This window comes from Durio zibethinus, chromosome 13, assembly GCF_047325235.1.
Source record: "Durio zibethinus cultivar Kanyao isolate XHJ-2024 chromosome 13, ASM4732523v1, whole genome shotgun sequence".
Classification (NCBI taxonomy): domain Eukaryota; kingdom Viridiplantae; phylum Streptophyta; class Magnoliopsida; order Malvales; family Malvaceae; genus Durio; species Durio zibethinus.
Window position 1 is genome coordinate 24,456,915 of NC_143174.1, and position 16,171 is coordinate 24,473,085.

At 36.3% G+C, this 16,171-nt stretch overlaps 3 protein-coding genes and 1 non-coding gene across 12 annotated transcripts; all 4 read right to left on the minus strand.

The window, feature by feature from the left end:
• Window positions 1-236: 236 nt before the first annotated feature.
• LOC111303302 (ubiquitin C-terminal hydrolase 22-like) lies at window positions 237-5,537 on the minus strand. 4 transcript variants are annotated; one of them, XR_002691740.2, is made up of 4 exons: window positions 4,198-5,485; window positions 3,937-4,061; window positions 891-1,939; window positions 296-554 (listed from the first exon to the last, which is right to left on the minus strand). XR_002691740.2 is itself a non-coding variant. In XM_022899457.2 (3 exons), the coding sequence occupies exons 1-3, from the start codon at window positions 5,058-5,060 to the stop codon at window positions 1,167-1,169; spliced, it is 1,761 nt and encodes a 586-aa protein (XP_022755192.2). In that variant the 5' UTR covers window positions 5,061-5,537; the 3' UTR covers window positions 237-1,166. The 4 variants fall into 4 exon arrangements, 1 of the variants encoding a protein (XP_022755192.2); XR_002691739.2 differs by having other exon boundaries at window positions 296-713; XR_002691738.2 differs by having other exon boundaries at window positions 296-789.
• Window positions 5,538-6,924: 1,387 nt separating this feature from the next.
• Window positions 6,925-9,988, minus strand: LOC111303307 (actin-related protein 2/3 complex subunit 3). 5 transcript variants are annotated; one of them, XM_089742196.1, is made up of 6 exons: window positions 9,804-9,988; window positions 8,920-9,713; window positions 8,418-8,501; window positions 8,186-8,294; window positions 7,819-8,088; window positions 6,925-7,270 (listed from the first exon to the last, which is right to left on the minus strand). In XM_089742196.1, the coding sequence occupies exons 3-6, from the start codon at window positions 8,418-8,420 to the stop codon at window positions 7,128-7,130; spliced, it is 525 nt and encodes a 174-aa protein (XP_089598322.1). In that variant the 5' UTR covers window positions 8,421-8,501; window positions 8,920-9,713; window positions 9,804-9,988; the 3' UTR covers window positions 6,925-7,127. The 5 variants fall into 5 exon arrangements, with proteins under 5 accessions (XP_089598322.1, XP_022755200.1, XP_022755199.1 ...); XM_022899465.2 differs by lacking the exon at window positions 9,804-9,988 and having other exon boundaries at window positions 8,834-9,783; XM_022899464.2 differs by lacking the exon at window positions 9,804-9,988 and having other exon boundaries at window positions 8,818-9,782.
• Window positions 9,989-10,737: 749 nt separating this feature from the next.
• Window positions 10,738-14,027, minus strand: LOC111303304 (monogalactosyldiacylglycerol synthase 2, chloroplastic). Of its 2 annotated transcripts, none has more exons than XM_022899459.2 (8): window positions 13,381-14,027; window positions 12,514-12,686; window positions 12,241-12,402; window positions 12,001-12,142; window positions 11,680-11,904; window positions 11,525-11,587; window positions 11,356-11,430; window positions 10,738-11,250 (listed from the first exon to the last, which is right to left on the minus strand). In XM_022899459.2, the coding sequence occupies exons 1-8, from the start codon at window positions 13,687-13,689 to the stop codon at window positions 10,990-10,992; spliced, it is 1,410 nt and encodes a 469-aa protein (XP_022755194.1). In that variant the 5' UTR covers window positions 13,690-14,027; the 3' UTR covers window positions 10,738-10,989. The 2 variants fall into 2 exon arrangements, with proteins under 2 accessions (XP_022755194.1, XP_089598319.1); XM_089742193.1 differs by having other exon boundaries at window positions 13,199-14,026.
• Window positions 14,028-15,942: 1,915 nt separating this feature from the next.
• TRNAR-UCG (transfer RNA arginine (anticodon UCG)) lies at window positions 15,943-16,016 on the minus strand. Its single transcript has one exon. It is a non-coding gene; the product is annotated as a tRNA-Arg (tRNA).
• Between the last annotated feature and the right edge of the window lie 155 nt (window positions 16,017-16,171).

Here is a 16,171-nt window from a genome sequence, read left to right on the forward strand (position 1 = left end):
TTCATTATTTTCTTATATGGGATTTTACCAAGGATTTCAGGGAATTATAAACAAACCATTTGTTGTCAATGGTTATGCAAAAATGTTACTATGGCATGAGATATTCCTCATGGCCATAGATGTAAAATGTCAGTGATTTTTTTTCTTTTGTTTCCCCCCTGGTGAGAGAAAAAGGATGGCTTTTAGACATACAAATATACTCAATATGCTAGTTCTCTATTTGCCAAAGCCAAACATATGAAAAACGTTTAACCTGGTTGATAGTTACAAATACAATTAGTAATCATGACTTAAATGAAGAAAAACTATCATCCATGCACTTCATAAACTACAGAATAACAGGTTAATCACAAGCTTAGGGCTTTAGCTTCATTGATCAATGAAAAAAAATCCCTCAAACATAATGGACCCTGAGCCAGAAAAATGAAACAAGGCATAGCCAGTTCAAGCTTACTGCTCATGTAAAACCCATGTACATTTTGATATTTAAACTGTCTTTATGCTTGAAGTGCCTGGCTTATCGTCTATCAACTCTCCATATGCCATAGATGATCCTGCAACGAAAATGGTTTTAGGATTAACTTTACTATTTTCTTTCGTGCTTCGATCTTGCACTCTTCATGACAGAGACAAGTATTAAGTCAACAGCCAGACTCAGTATTAGGGATGGATGAGTATTGAGTGCTTTCCAAGCAAGAAAATGATCGTCAGCCCTATGAAAAGGATAATTGTAAATCGGTCTGTTGGTATCAATATGCCAAGTGAGTAAACTACAACTCTCTGCGGATCCTTTGAGAGAGGATTAGAATGAAAAAGGGAAAAAAATTAATAGGCCAACACTTGAATGAATAGGAAGAAGAAATTCAGAAATCATTTTAAGGAATGCATACCTTATAAAATTGATTTTCTTGAATATTGGAGAGCCTAAAAAATTTAGGCTCACTTAACACCCCAATCGAGTATTTTAAATTACCCTTTGAAGTGCTTGGAACGAACAAGCAGCCCAGTCTTTTATCAATGATCAGAGCAGCTTGATAAAGCTTGTTTTCATGGTATACAAAACTAGCCATGACATCAAATGTGTAATTCCATATTAGACACACAACTCCGAATGATGCCTTATATAATTTGAATTGAAAACCAAATTCTTATCTCTGAACATTATATCATGAGGCAGCTTGCTTTTCACTTGCTTTATAAGACAACACCTTCTGTACATAAAACATCATGTATCCTTGTGCAGCAAGCACGATGCTCTCATTAACTCTAGTAATCCAAGCATCATCACACTTGTACCATTGATTACTTAATCGCAAATAAGTCACATAATGGCCAGCATCTAATCTACCTGTGTGTGTGACAATAGCAAACAACTCAAATTCGGATGATAACTCATTGGATGCATCTTGTTCATCTCCATCAAAAGGGAGGATCCTGTTTCCAAATCGGCTCCTCAAAATGGAAGAAGAGAGATAAGGAGCCATGTCCAATGAAAAAGGAAACTGCAGATACCGGTCAACCTTCCTTGACATCTTTTGTATTGAAGAATGTTCAAATCTTTTAATATGAAAGCACGAAACTAATGGAAGCTTTCTTATGGACATCTGCTTAAGAGACTCTTGTCTCACCTGACACTTTTGGCAGAAAAATTTCTGATCAGAGCCCAACTTCTCAGCTCTTGTAAATCGCTCTAAGCAACCCTTTAAAGTAGATATCCCAGAGTTTTGGTTTGAACCCATGCAATCTGCCTCAACATTGCAAGAATTATGGGATTTTGCAGATGAAGACTTCCCAGAAACCCCTTGGTTTGGTTCCAAGTCCAGGGAAATGTCTACACATGGGTCATATGTTGTGGATGTGAAACCACAAACAATACACATGACATCAGATCGCAGAATACCAGAAAATACTCTGTGAGCACTGCAACAATCTCCACTGCCTGCACCATCAAGGAATGGGGTTATAAAAATATCCAATATAAGAGATAGGTTATCACCCAAAATTCTCCTTCAATTATGAAAAATGGCATCACAAGCATCAAACACGAGCTCTTCATTCAAACACTTTTCAGATAAACAGCTATATGCGAAGATACATTCAAATTTTAATAACTCCAGCTGATTAGATCCTAGTGAGAATGTGAAAAAAAAAAAAGAGTAATATGCTTCTACAAATGTTGGACAAGGCTAACTTTGAATAAAAAGCAACTACAATCTCAGATGTTAACTTTCAACTACAGTTAAGAGATAGCAAAATCAAAACCCCCTTTCAGCCTTAGTTTACCAGAACCAGCACAGAGAATGCTAGTTCCGCATTCACCTTGACCAGAAAAAGAGGGTGATATAAAAAGTTTCAATGCAAAATCATTAAGCCCAACTAAAGCTCAATGACTACTTATGGTTAGTGTTTCTTACTTCGGTTTCCAATATTTAACTTAAGTTTCCAGGCAGAAGACCACCTTTCAACAAACATGAAAACAACAAGTTGCATATATAATATATCTCAAGGAATAATCTAAATTTTAGTCTTTTCCAACACTACCAGAAAATAGCAAGAAAGAAAAGGACAACGTGTAAGAGGTAGAGAAAAGATGGTTTAAGTTAAGGCAACCTTGCAAATAACTTTCAAGTTCAAAAGACTCCGAATTTCTTCACCCAGCCAATGCGTTTGAAGAAAGTTTATGCAGAAAAAAGATGACCAAAAAGACAAAAAATGGTCCGATGCAGGTTGTAAAACTAAAGCAACTCTATCCTTTTTCTAGACAAGGATCAACTGTCAAGACAATAGGATCCCATACATGGTAAAGGGGAAGTAACAAGAGAATTAAGTAAGGTGAGAAATTCCTATGATAAAACCAAGTAGGCTAAGGAGGGTTGACTTACTGGAGTAAAGCAGTTGACATCATCAAGCCTGCAGTCCTAAATCTGGGAGCACTTGTCAACTCCTAGGGAAAGAAAGAAGAGACCTAAACTCAAGTCCTGCAGTTAAATATTGGAGTTATTTCTTAATCTTTAGCAAAACTTTGATGATGTCAACTAAACATATAAATACTAAAAACAGTAAACCGAGGGACAGACTGACAATAGAAGCTCGTTAAGAGTATCTTATGTCGGTAAAGGCTAAATTAATATAGCAGCAAGTTTTGCACTACATGATTTCTGCATTTCAACTCACTCCTTCCAGTAGTGATTTATTCTAATTGGTTGAACATACTGCTTCTTATCTGGATTCAATCTGCATCTCAGTAACTATAAAATTTGGCCACTAAAGCCCTACAGCAGCAGACAAGCCCATCCTATGCACAGACTTAATGAAGATTCCTAACCAAACTTATCAATCCTAATTGATCTCTTTGATGCACAATGCCCCAAGCTGACTAATGCAAACAAACTATTCTTTCCAGAATGTCAACCTGAAATCAACAACTCACCAAATTTTTACCAAACCCATTAGGAATTACAGACAACATGGATCGTAGCGCATGTCAGCAGGAATACATTACTACTACATGATCAAAGACAGGATTAAGACAAATACACTTTGAATAACACAATATTCATTATTTGATGTACTACACTTCAAAACATGCATATTATTTGACCAATGCAAAAGATACAATATCCTTCCAGAACAAACTCCCTTTGAAGAAATTGACAAACATGCAACTAACACATAAATTACCAATAACAGAACAAATGTAGCCAATACTAACATGTCATGATGACTTTCAGAAGAAGTGGCCCCAGAACCAGATTCCTTTAATTTAGAAGATTCTTCAATCTACGGATTACCTTATAAATAAAAAACCCCACCTATGGAAACTCCCATTATAAGCATTCAAATCACTAATGCATTTTCGGACAGGAAGGCAACCACATGCCAGAAATGTAACTCAAAGTCGCTACAACAACCTCGCACAGTAAGAAAGCTAGTCACCTGGACTCTGGGACTTCCTTTTTTCCTTCGCCACCTTTTCATGAATTCCATCAAGCATGGAAATGAAAAATTCATGCGCATCCTGCTGCTCATAACTAGCCAAATTTGCCGAATGTTGCCACCAACTGCAAAAACCCACAAATTAAATACTAACAACTTAGACAATATCAATATGGTAAAGAACAAAAGCCCAAAAAATTTTTTTCTTACTCTTCATATCCACTCACAATAAAAAATTTCATATTTTGACCGAAAACTAACCTGTATAAGAACTTGGCTGGACTATAAGGAGTCCGATCCCCAGAAAAGACAGCCGAAAACATCGCCTCCATGTCACATGCCAAACATAGTCTTGAACTTTTAGTACCATTAATAGCACCGTTTTTTTGCTGACAATAATATCTATGATGCCGATCTCTTAAGAAATAGCTTCGCAACGGCGGCGTATGGAGCAATGCTTGTAAAACTGAATTCATAAAGCAAGTATTCCCCAAATTATTCAATCCGCGTAATCCCCAAGGTATTTCTGTTGACGAAATCAATGAGGCATTGGTCGCGTCATGAAGAGAAAACAAATGGTTTCCGATTATGACGTGTTCCCTTGAATCTGGGGAACACGGGCGGTTGTCAACTCGACGGCGCTTTCGGAGATTTTCCGGTTGAAATCCGGCAATGTTACATTGCATTACGGTGCATCCGGACGTGGAGGTGGTTGCGGTGATGGTGACAGTTTGGGCGAAGACGACGGCGGCGTCGAAGTCGCGATCGTAGACCTGGTCACGGCAAGTGCAGCAAAATAGCTCAGCGCGGTCGACGTCGATGGCGATCTCGTGGCCGGGATTGGATAGCGCGTGAGCCGATGCGTGCGAATGAAGCGGAGGGGCGTAGCAGAACACGGCGGCGCAGGCGACGCACGCGTAGAGCCTCGAACGGGATGATTCCTCGCACGTGCAGCATCGGGGTACCTCGGAGATTTCCCTCCGAATGGCGGGGAGACCGCCGGGCCGCTTGACGCGGATTAAGTCCTGGAAGGCGCGAAACGGCTTGAAGCCATTGCGGGAGCGGAAGTCGAGGAGATGGGGACACGGCTGAGGCGAAACCTGGCCGTTGATCTCGGAAGACATGCTGGTGGCGGGCAATGAAGATCGTGTTGGAAATAGAAACCCTAGATATGAAGGACGTAAGGGTCATGGCATGTATCAGGGAAGGGGATGATCCACGGGCTGAGCTTGATTGAATGAGAGTGAAGGAGCATGGAGGCTGATGAGTACGAGAATCACCTGTCTTTATTTATGTTTTTCACTGATGAGAGTGTTGCTGGGGATTTAGATCTTGTCCATGCTTGGGTTTTTCTATATATTTTATTTCAAGAAAAAAATTCCTTAAAAAATTTAGATTATACAATTTTTTTTCTATTTTTAATGTTTTTATCCAAAAATAAAAATCAAAGAAATATTCAACTTTGGGTGTTTTTTCCTGAATATTAGCTTCTGAAATGAAGAAAGAAGCAAAGAGAAGTTTCTGAAATATTCGACCTTGGGTTTCTCTTTTCTTCTGTCTTAAGGCAAAGAAAGAAAAGAGTGGGTTTTGATAGATGAAATGTGTCGTTTTCTAAACCGTTAGATTGGGATGTTAATGTGTGGAAGATCGGTTACTTGGCTGGCCCACCACTCTTGATTTTGGTGGAAATTGGATCGTTGAGATCTTTAATGGGTAATGGGAAATGTCCAATGTGTTTAGCATCTAAAAAGGCTGTGAATGTTTGGTAAATGTCTCTTTGCCAACTGGCAATAGGCCCAAAGTTAGAAAAATCATAAAGTAAACAAGAAAAGAAGTTGATCCTTCGTCCTTTTATCCAGTGATTTATGGACGTGTTCCGTGGGGGCCGACGCTTTCAGCTTCAACTTCAAGTATACTGGACTGGCAATGGCATGGGCACGGCTTCTAGCCTTTCACCTGGGCAATGATGTAACATTCTTCGTATCACCTTTTTTTAAAATCTTGTTTTGGAAAAAAAAAAAATTCCCTTCATCGTGTTAATCTCGGTGAAATTTGGTGGCTGATAAGAAGAATGGACCATCAATCATTGCTGCAAAAATTAGTTGCTAAATTGTAGTTCTTAAACTTATAATTAATCCTGCCAACCATCTGCAAATCACATGGCTCCAATGATTTCACCAGGCAGGCCAGGATGGCTCTTGCCCCTTTTGTAGTCCTTTTTATTGGGGGAAACTAGTGATGTGTCTGAAAAAGGTAGCCAGCCAACCAACCAACCAGACCAGCTCATTACTTTGGTTGTGCTGTAGCTAGGCTAGTTTTGCTGGAACGGTCGTGTCATCAAATCAAACTCAACCACCTTGTACAGACATTTCACTCTGAGCAGATGGTAAAGAAAACCTGTTACATTCTTTTTCTAGGAAACCGACATGTTTTAATGTTTAGGATTTAACTTCTTTTGGCAAATTTGGTGGATTGCATTGATTCTACATTTCTGCTTGTCCCAGGATGTACCTCTACAAGTATGTTGTTAAACTCCTCTTTTGTCTCCATGAACAGACAGGACATGTTTTTGACAGAAACTGCTAATAATTGACTTTCAAGGGTAGCAATGTTAATTGTGACCTACGACTAGCAATGAATGAAAGGCAGCCAATATTTAATGTGAATGAAGCTTCGGATGCATCAAATTGGAAAAAATATAAAAACAGAAAAGAAATGAAGTTAATGCATGGCAAAAGCTAGAACCAAAGAATTCATTGCTTAAACAACATAGAGACACCTTGGAGTCCTAGGCTTTCATGAAGTTCGATGCTTCAAAGGAGGAAATACATGTGTGGTTATGCAAATGACAATGGCTCAAGATGATCTGATGCCAATGAACGTGTCTTTATATGCCAGAGAGAGAACTTGAATGAATCCAACGACCATGTATAAGCAGACAACTCGGATTTAAACGCATAACCAATTTTAATACCACGAAGCAGAGTATGAAGCCAAATTGACCCTTATTCTGCTCCCTTGTTTCATGAAGCAATCAAGTCAATGAAAATACTAATTTCCATCAAAAGAATCTGAAGAAATGTAAAACTTAATTATGTTACAGACATTCAAAACATATCATCTTATAATATCAAAAGTCAGCATGCTTTTCCATGTTACTTTTGATAGGATATACAACGTTTTTTTTTTTTTCATGGAACAATGATGTTCATGAATTTCCTTTTTGCAAAAGCCAACCACCATTTATTTGGAGTTCCATTGGGCCTATAGGCGACACTCAACAGTCTCCCACTTGTTTCTTCTCTTATTTGCTTCAGATAATTCCTGAGCAGTTCTGCATTTAAGAAATCAACAAATTATATAGTCCTAGCAAATTATCAGAACTTCAGCACCCAAAGCTGTGAATAACATCACAAAAGATCAACAGCTTTCATATAGCATACAGATATGAAAAAGTTTTAAGAAATATTCAAAGCATTACAAACTTCCTACAACACTTGTTGCATATTGATCAAAGCAGTATTTTAAAACAAAATGAATTACATTTTTATGTTCACCAAAACTGAGGCTTTTTAAACACTTTGACGCTATCATTGACAAGGAAGCTCTTTAAACAACTTGATCCCCTCAAGTTAAGATAAGCATGAATTCAATGATCACAAATGTTAATCAAAACTTTTAACTGTGAATTTCATAATTCTCAATCGTTTAAGCAAAAACAATTCTAGTTATTGTTGTTTGATAAGTAAAGGCAAAGATAACAAAAGATCAAGTACAGAGAAGTACAGATAATTGGAAAATGTTTCAAAAATACCCAGCAGCTCAAAAATCTGTCACATTTTACTTATACCAAATGAAAAAGATGATAGTAAGGAGATTTACCTGCTTCCTTTTGAGACTGTGGAAGCGCAAACAGCCCTGGAAAAGGAAAACCAGATTCTCCAGGTACAGGAACCTTTTCCAAGCCCAAGTTAATGATTGCCTTGGTCCCTTCAGCCAAGGTTCTACAGCCCTCAAGTTTCTTCAGAGCCACATTTATGTAGAAAGTCAAATATATTAGGAGCTTATCTGCAGGGCTCTTAATATCAAAGTTCCTAAAGAACACATTGGCACGAAAGAATGTGATTGCTTCATCAACAATATCAGTTTTATCTGCAAACAACCATCTTGAATTATCAACTCAATGAATAAGAAAACGACATAAAATCGACAACACTACCCAATAGAGATTATAAAACATAAACCCAACCTTGATCTGAAACAGGAGCAGGACCCTTTATATGACTTTTCAAAGGAAGTAAAGGACATCCGCAAGCTTTAGTAATTCCTTCCTCATCAACAAAACTAGAGTGATAAACCTGCCATTTAGCAACTATTTCTAAGTGAATATGAACCAAGAATATCATAATTAAAATTATTACAAAGTACATACATAACCTAGCAGAGAAGGGAAAGGTAAGGAAAGAGATTGATTCAAATACCATTTTCTTTGAATTTCTTTATCCAAATAAACAAAATCAAGTAGTTGGATTTTCCCAAAAGGGAAAGAGGTCAACCAAATGTTTCTGCAGAGATCAACAGTAACCAAATCACAATCAAAAGAATAAGAAATTTACCTATCAAAACAAATGAAATGCCAAATTCAGATTGTTTTATTACATGGAATTAAGCAAGAGCTGAAATCTTAAAATATAACAGAGACCCACCAAATTACAGAAGCCATGAAAAGCAAAATTAAGGCAAACCCACTATGGTAATAGAAAATTCGTTTCATTCTGTCTAATGCAACAAACATATATTGACATATATTCGTTTCATTCTGCAAAATGCAACAAACATATATATATATATATATATAGGGTAAAAAAGGGGGGGAAATACCAGCAAATTTCCTTACAAAATTTTCTGGATGATGGTGGGTGTTGTTCCATGCAATCATATAGTGGATATGGTGGAAAACAAGAAAAGGATCGAGCAACTTACTGCCAACAAACGCTTTCAACAGCAATCTCCGCTCTTGCCTTTGCAATGAGGCCACTAGTTAACTGGGCCATAGAGCTGATTTTCTGCAACTACCATAAGAATGATATTGAACTCTGAAGAAGGTCTAACTACAAGGCCCAAACCAAGAATAAAACATGAAGGCTAAGAAAGAAGATCTGCAAGAAAAAGGCCTAACACCCACGCAAGATCGACAGCAGGCCCCCACAAGCTGGTCTTTCCTGTTTAAGGTGTCATACTTAATTAATTCTCTTTTTATAGCCAAGAAAAGTTAGTTTATTAATACAATGTGAAATCGTAAATTAGATTCAGCATCTATCGGCAACCCCTTAGTCCCCTTGGACATGAAATGTTTACAAGCCCTGGAACGCAAAGAAACCAACTGTCATGAGAGAAAAGATATGTAATGCTGACTATGGCTGCCGTTCATCGGGCCTACTCTTTGGTATTAGCATGGGCCACAAGTGTCTGAGACGTTTGGGTATCAGCTGTTTATGAGCTGGCGCTGTCGTGAAGTTGGTCAGGACAGTTGTATCTTTCAACCTTGTGCTCGGAGCTTCTTTCACGTTGTACCAATCAAAACAATTGTAAAAGAAACTAGTAGTATGAAAGAAAGAAAGAAATAAATAAAAATATACAGAGTGCTTCAGGTATCAGCCCCACGTTGCAATATGTTGGTTGGCGCTGAAAACAATTTTCCAACCATTTTTTTAATACACTAGACTTAGTTTTAGCCCCAGTCAACAAGTCGCAGGCGAAGCTCCTGTGTTCAATATCTGTTTATTTCTGAACTCAATTAGGGATTTTCCACTGTGATATAATGACTACTTATTCCTGTATATAGAAGAATTCAATCAAAATCAAACCTCTTTGGACCTTGTTCATGTCCCTTTTACCCACACATGGCACCACTAAGGTAAGGTTGATGAGTCAAAACAAAACAGTCTAGCCATCATACCACCAACCAGACACAGTCACAGGCTGACAACTTGGCTTCTTTAGTCTCTTAGCTTGAACCAAGAAAAAAGTGAAAAACTATACAGCTCATACCATACCATCTTGTAAATTTTTTAGGTCATCAAGCTTTCTAGCTACAACCACAACAACATGTTAAAGACTTTGTCAAGATCGTTTACGTAGATTTTGTTCATATCTTGTGTTAACCCCTTAATGAAGAGTCAAAACTACCATTCCCTTTTATCATCAGAGTCCAACAACCTCTTGAAAACGTTTTCTCTTTCTTTGGCTTTCCTGATGATGTTACTGTTTTTCGGTACACTGCCTATTAATGTTTTGATGTTAACTTCAAATATATTAAAACCATCCCATTGGTGGTTGATGCTTATTGTTTAATATTCTAAAAAGACTACTTGTAGTCGTGGAAGTCTACCAGAAAAGCAGATGTTGCAGGGTCACACGGTTTGTTGGCTTTGAATGAGCGAATTTAAGGGAAGTGATGTTGATTTATACCTGTCAGCCAATGAATTTTTATAGAAAAGTTCTCGACTGCCAATTACATTTTTGCCTTAACTTGGAAGAAAGCTTGGAACAACTGTCATTCATTCCAAGTCTAGCACACTGTTCATTTTACACATAAACAAAGGTGGTTGGGTAAGATAAAAAACCAAATATCTGAGCAGAAAATTAATGCCATTTTCAGATAGGAAAAAACAAAAACCTGGAGAATCCAAAAGTCAGATGATTCGTACAATTATCTTTAAAAGATAATACCTTGCAAGTGTTGGGATCAAGTCCCAAATAAGCAAACTTTTTTCCTATGGCTCCTTTGTTACAAAAAAATAAAACAAAAACCTATGACATTGCAAAATCATAATTTACAACATTTTCAACTTTTACAATAACCTAACTTACATCCAGTCCCCAGAGCTGACTTACAGAACTCAGTGCTAGTTTTAGCAGAATTTTGCAGCTCTTTCTTGGACAAAACCTCTAAGACCAAAGAATGATGCTATATTAAAGCTTACCTGTACAGGGTTTACTAGAGAATAAATCTGAGTTATATTTGGAAGATATTTAGATGTTATCCAACTATTAAATAAAGCTTGTGAATGATGATGTCAAGTCATAAGGAATATTGGCTAGAGGCCCTCTTTGCAAGGCAAGCTCGTGGATGTCCTTCACAATATCAAATACGGCCTCGGGTTGTGCTAGTTTAAGAGCATTCTCTGACATTCTCTTCAGCTCATCTGTCTTTGTGCTGAACCATTCCGCCACAATTCTAGCTGTTTCCTTTGGACTTCTGGTGAATACTCCTGCTCTGTTTTCTACTACATAAGGTACATTGCCCTTTTCCTGAAATCACCAAATGAAGGGTAAAGGTTACTAATAGCAAAACAAGAAGCCATTGAAACTTTCTCCTAAATAATGCAGTTTTTAATAGAAAAGTTGGTGACTGACCTGTCCTGGAATGAAGTCATTGAGAACAATTGGAAGCCCCCTGATCAAGGCTTCTGCAATGGTACCAGGACCAGCCTGCAATTCATGGAGACAGATTAGTCTAGCTATGTACATTAAGCAAGAATGTGTATAAATATAGGGCAGTTTAAATTGAAATTCATGTACTTACTTTTGTAATTATGCAGTCACAAGTTCCCATCCATTTCTCCATCTGAGTCTCAAACCCTCTGACCTACAGTGGAGGGAAAACTTTGTTTAATGACTGTTCTAGTTTGCTTGTCTTATGCTTTTATGTGGTAAGTTCAAGTAACAAAATGAAATTACCTTCACCGGGATCTTCCATTCCTCTGATTCCAATGTAGAGGCAAGGGCTTTGTTTCGGCCACATATTATGATTAATTGCCCGATTGGTTTCCCTTGATCTTTATCATATAGTGATTCGCCAAGAGCCAGAGCTGTTTTCTTAACAGGTCCCATTCCTTCGCCCCCTCCCATTAGCAGAACCGCAGGGATATCAGGTTCCATCTCTAGCTCTTTTCTTAAGTCATCCTACAAAACCAAGAAAGAAAATGCATAACAAAAATCAGAACTCCCTCCAACTAAAGCAACCATATAGACCAATTATATTATGTCTACGATCCTCACCTTGGAAAGAACTGCACGAGCAAAAGAAGGCCGAATAGGCAGACCAAAAACCCGGATTTGGGACTCTTCAAGGCCATCATATAATGCTCTCTTGGCTACCTCCTTTGACGGGCAGTAGCATCTATTAACCCCAGGATGAAACCTGAACAGTATTCCTATTGTTAAGATATTCAGGCGGCTTGCTATTAAAGAACATGGATATAAAATCGAAATTCGGAACTTATAGCTATGTCAACTGACCATGTGGGGTGGCAGGTATTTAGGTCTGTAATTACAGTGACAAAAACCACTTTCTTTTGAAGGCCTTGCCATTTAAGAACCCAGAGAGGAATGTGTTGCATTAATGGGTGCACACTAATGATAATGTCCGGCTTGTACTCCATTAGGCCTGCCTCTACCTCCCTTAAATGACAGATAACAAAATATGAATTAGTAATCTTGACCTACTTGAATTCTTTCAATCAAATTATAGTGAAACTGAAAGATGAAATATAATGAAGACGATTAACCTACTTGGCATAATAGGCAGCAATGGCAGCAAGATAGCAGCTATGTATCCATCTAGGAGAGGTACTGTGAAAGGCGACTTTCCATAGCTGTACATGCTTCACCATGAACTTGTAGGACCTCTCCATGTTGTTTAATGGCCAGCCTGTGTATTCTTTCCAAACATCTTTCACAAATATCTGAAAGAAAAAGATGTCACCCGGAGTCCGGATTGTTAGAAAAACAAACTCGTAGGAAAGAATGCTTAATTTAAAATGCAAAAGCATCAGAAATATATATATATATATATATATATATATATATATAGCTGAGGACTCAAATGTTAAAGTGTAAATTAGATGCAGAACATCAGACTTCTCCACATTTTGGGATTTGAAGCAGAATTCAACTAATAATATTGTTAGAGGAAAAAAGGGGAGAAATTTGCAAGAACGTTAACAGGAAAAGATTGAAGAATTAATTGCATAAGAAAATTCATTAACTGAGAAATTAAATTGGAAGATCTAGATGAACAGATTGGATATATTTTTTTTAAAAAAATGGCTTAATATGATTTTTAAAAAGGAAGTAGAGACGGGATGAAACACAGAAAAGTCCAAGAAGAAGAAAAACAATAAAAATGGCGTTGTATGATATTGACAACTTTGCGTTAGGTCTATTAAAAACAAAACAAAACAAAACAAAAACTCACATGGACATAATATCATCAAAATCAATCATCATAAAAAACAAATAATTTGCAGGCAAGGGTTTTTTTTTTTTTCTCAGAAGCTTTGAATCCTGTAAAAAAAAATAAAAAACATGAAAGAAACAAAACTGAACCAAAAACAATACCGAACCCATGGAAAGCAATAACAGAAACAAGCAAATTACCCTGTATTCATCTCCAAACTCAATTCTAAAGGCGTCCCTGATGGCCTCAGCTGAAGCTCTATGGCCACCACCCGTATCACTCATGAGAATCAGCACATTCTTGGTTCTTTCAGCACCCATCTGCATCAATTGTATGGTCCCATCATCATCCTCGTATTCATCTTCACTCTCATAACAACATCTCCTTTTATGATGATGACTATGATGATGATAACGGCTGCTGCTACTGCCATGATTCCCATAAACTCTCTGCCATACTTTCTCTGTGATGGAAGCAACGTTTTTTGGCGACGCCACCTTCATCACCATGGCAGCCGGAGACAAAAAATAAAAGATCCACCAAGAGAAAAGAAAGCAAGATACCAACAAACAAGAGGACCCTTTCAGAGTTTAACTGTCGTAACTCTCAACTACCCTTTTCCCACCGCCGAAAAATGGGAGATCTCCGGTGGGGAAGGGGGTTGCAATGGAGGTTTTAGATAGAAATATGATGAAGAGACTGAGAAAGAGACAGAGGCTTACGACAGAAGAGAAAAGAAATGATATGCTAAAAGGCTTATGCCGATTGCAAGTTGGCCAAACGTGGAAGACTAAGGTCGGCCGATGGAAGTTAATAATTATTATTGGTGAAAATTTTAAGGCTTTGATGTTTGATGTGTGGGGTTTTAATCAATTTATAACCGTCAGATTCGCATGTTGTTTTAGAATGTTCGAACGGGAAGATTCGAATCTTTAATATGATTTATACTTAAAAAAAAAAAAATAGTAGTACTTGTTTTGAAGGGGTTTTGTTTTTTATTTTAATCGACGAAAAATTTTGTTTTCTTTTGGTTTTCCTCTATTTTAACTTAGATTTTTTCAAACGATTTTATTTTCCTTTCTAAACAAACAAAATTTACTTTAAAAATACTCTAAAAAATCTAATATTACTTAACGAGGAAAGAAAATTAAACCTATTTTTTATTTAATTTCATTAATTCATATAATTATATTTAAAAAATAATATTTAATAAATTTAATATTTAAATTTTAATATTTTTAATTTTTATATTTTAATTATTTAAATTATGACATTTTTTATATTAAAAAATAAAAATTTGGATAAAAATTTATTTTTTTATAAAAATTTAATATTTCATAAAATTTTAAGATTTTAAATTCACATTTTATCATGTATGAATTTAATTTAATTTGATATTAAATTTATGTCGGTTCATTTGTTGGTTGTTTATTTAATTAATCGATTGATGTTTTATATATTATGATTTTCATTATATTTTATTTTTAAAATATTTAAAATTAATGGCAGCTGCAACTTCTCAAAAGCGTGTATTTGGCCACTTGAGAGTTGAGTGGGGTTAATGTATTTCAATTTTTTATAAACTTTACCCAAATCTAAAAATTTATAAATTCTCATCCTCCCTAATTACAATAAATTAAGCTCAAGTGGCATATTCAGCGAGTTTTTCGGTCTGACTTTTCCTCATTTTATTTCATGACTAAGTAAAAGAAAATACTCGAAAAATAAAATCATGGCTCTAATTTTTTTTTAAAATTTTGGAATAAAAAGAATTTGAAGAAAATGCCCACACAGTGAAAAAGAATATTGAATAGTCTTTGCAAATATAAGCAACATAGATTATTATCTAATGCATCAAACCCTAGGAAGTAGATTTAAAAAATTGCGCACGTCCAATTAAAATATATTTAAAAATTTTAATTATTAAGTAGACAAGTAAAATTATAAAAATTTATTTTTATAATTTAAAATTCCACCCTTAATTTATAATTTAAAAAATTTTAGATTAATATAAGTTGATTTTTCTTTATATTTATATTAATTTAAGACTTGGAGATCGGATGACCTTTAATTAGAATGGATTTATAAACCAAGCTACTTGCTGCACAATTCATAAAATTAGAATTAGAAGCACAGTTGAATTTAGATTTCTTGAATTATATCAATTCTGGGACCCAATAAATTTTTTTTTTGGGGTAAAATTTCAAGCTTCTACTCAACATTCATAAATTTCTTCATCTCAGCCTTTTGTGATGGGAAAGACCACCTACCAGCCCCATTGGAGAAGTAGGACCCCAGCTTTGAGGTTGATGATATAAGCTGTTTGGAACAACAGAATTGATGTGTTGGACAGACAAAGTCAGCTTGTGATTGCGTAGGAAGTAACAAGTGGATCAAATATTATGCATAAATCCTTAAGAGGGTTGAAATTGAATGAACTTGGCGTGACAACAAGAAAAAAGAAAACAAATTTGTTATTGAATTTTCTAAAATAAAAAAAAAAAAAGAAGAAAACTTGGTGTCATTATTTTTATTAGCTGTTCACTTCCTCTATTCTATGATTAAGCTTATAATGTTAGATTCCCTCACTTCTCACTTGAATTCAAAAAAAGATATCCGAAAACTTCAAAGGTGAACCATCTTTTTCACCAGGGTTTTCAACCACTGTGACCCACAAACATCATTTATTATTAATTATTTAATTAAAAAAGATTCGGGTTTTGACTGGGCCTAAAAAGTTGCAAAACAGAATCAATTAAAATCGACCACAGTGGGAGTCGAACCCACGACCTTTTGATCCGAAGTCAAACGCGCTAATCCACTGCGCTATGCGGTCTTTATATGTGCAATCCCGTATGTTTTAAAGGATCAAACCACAAGCAACAGCAAGTCAACGTTCTCGAACCAGCACATCCGTACTGTGGAGTTTGGAAACCACTGTCCACTGATTGTCGGTTCCTATAAAAGGAATCTCTTCCCTTTAAAGCGGGC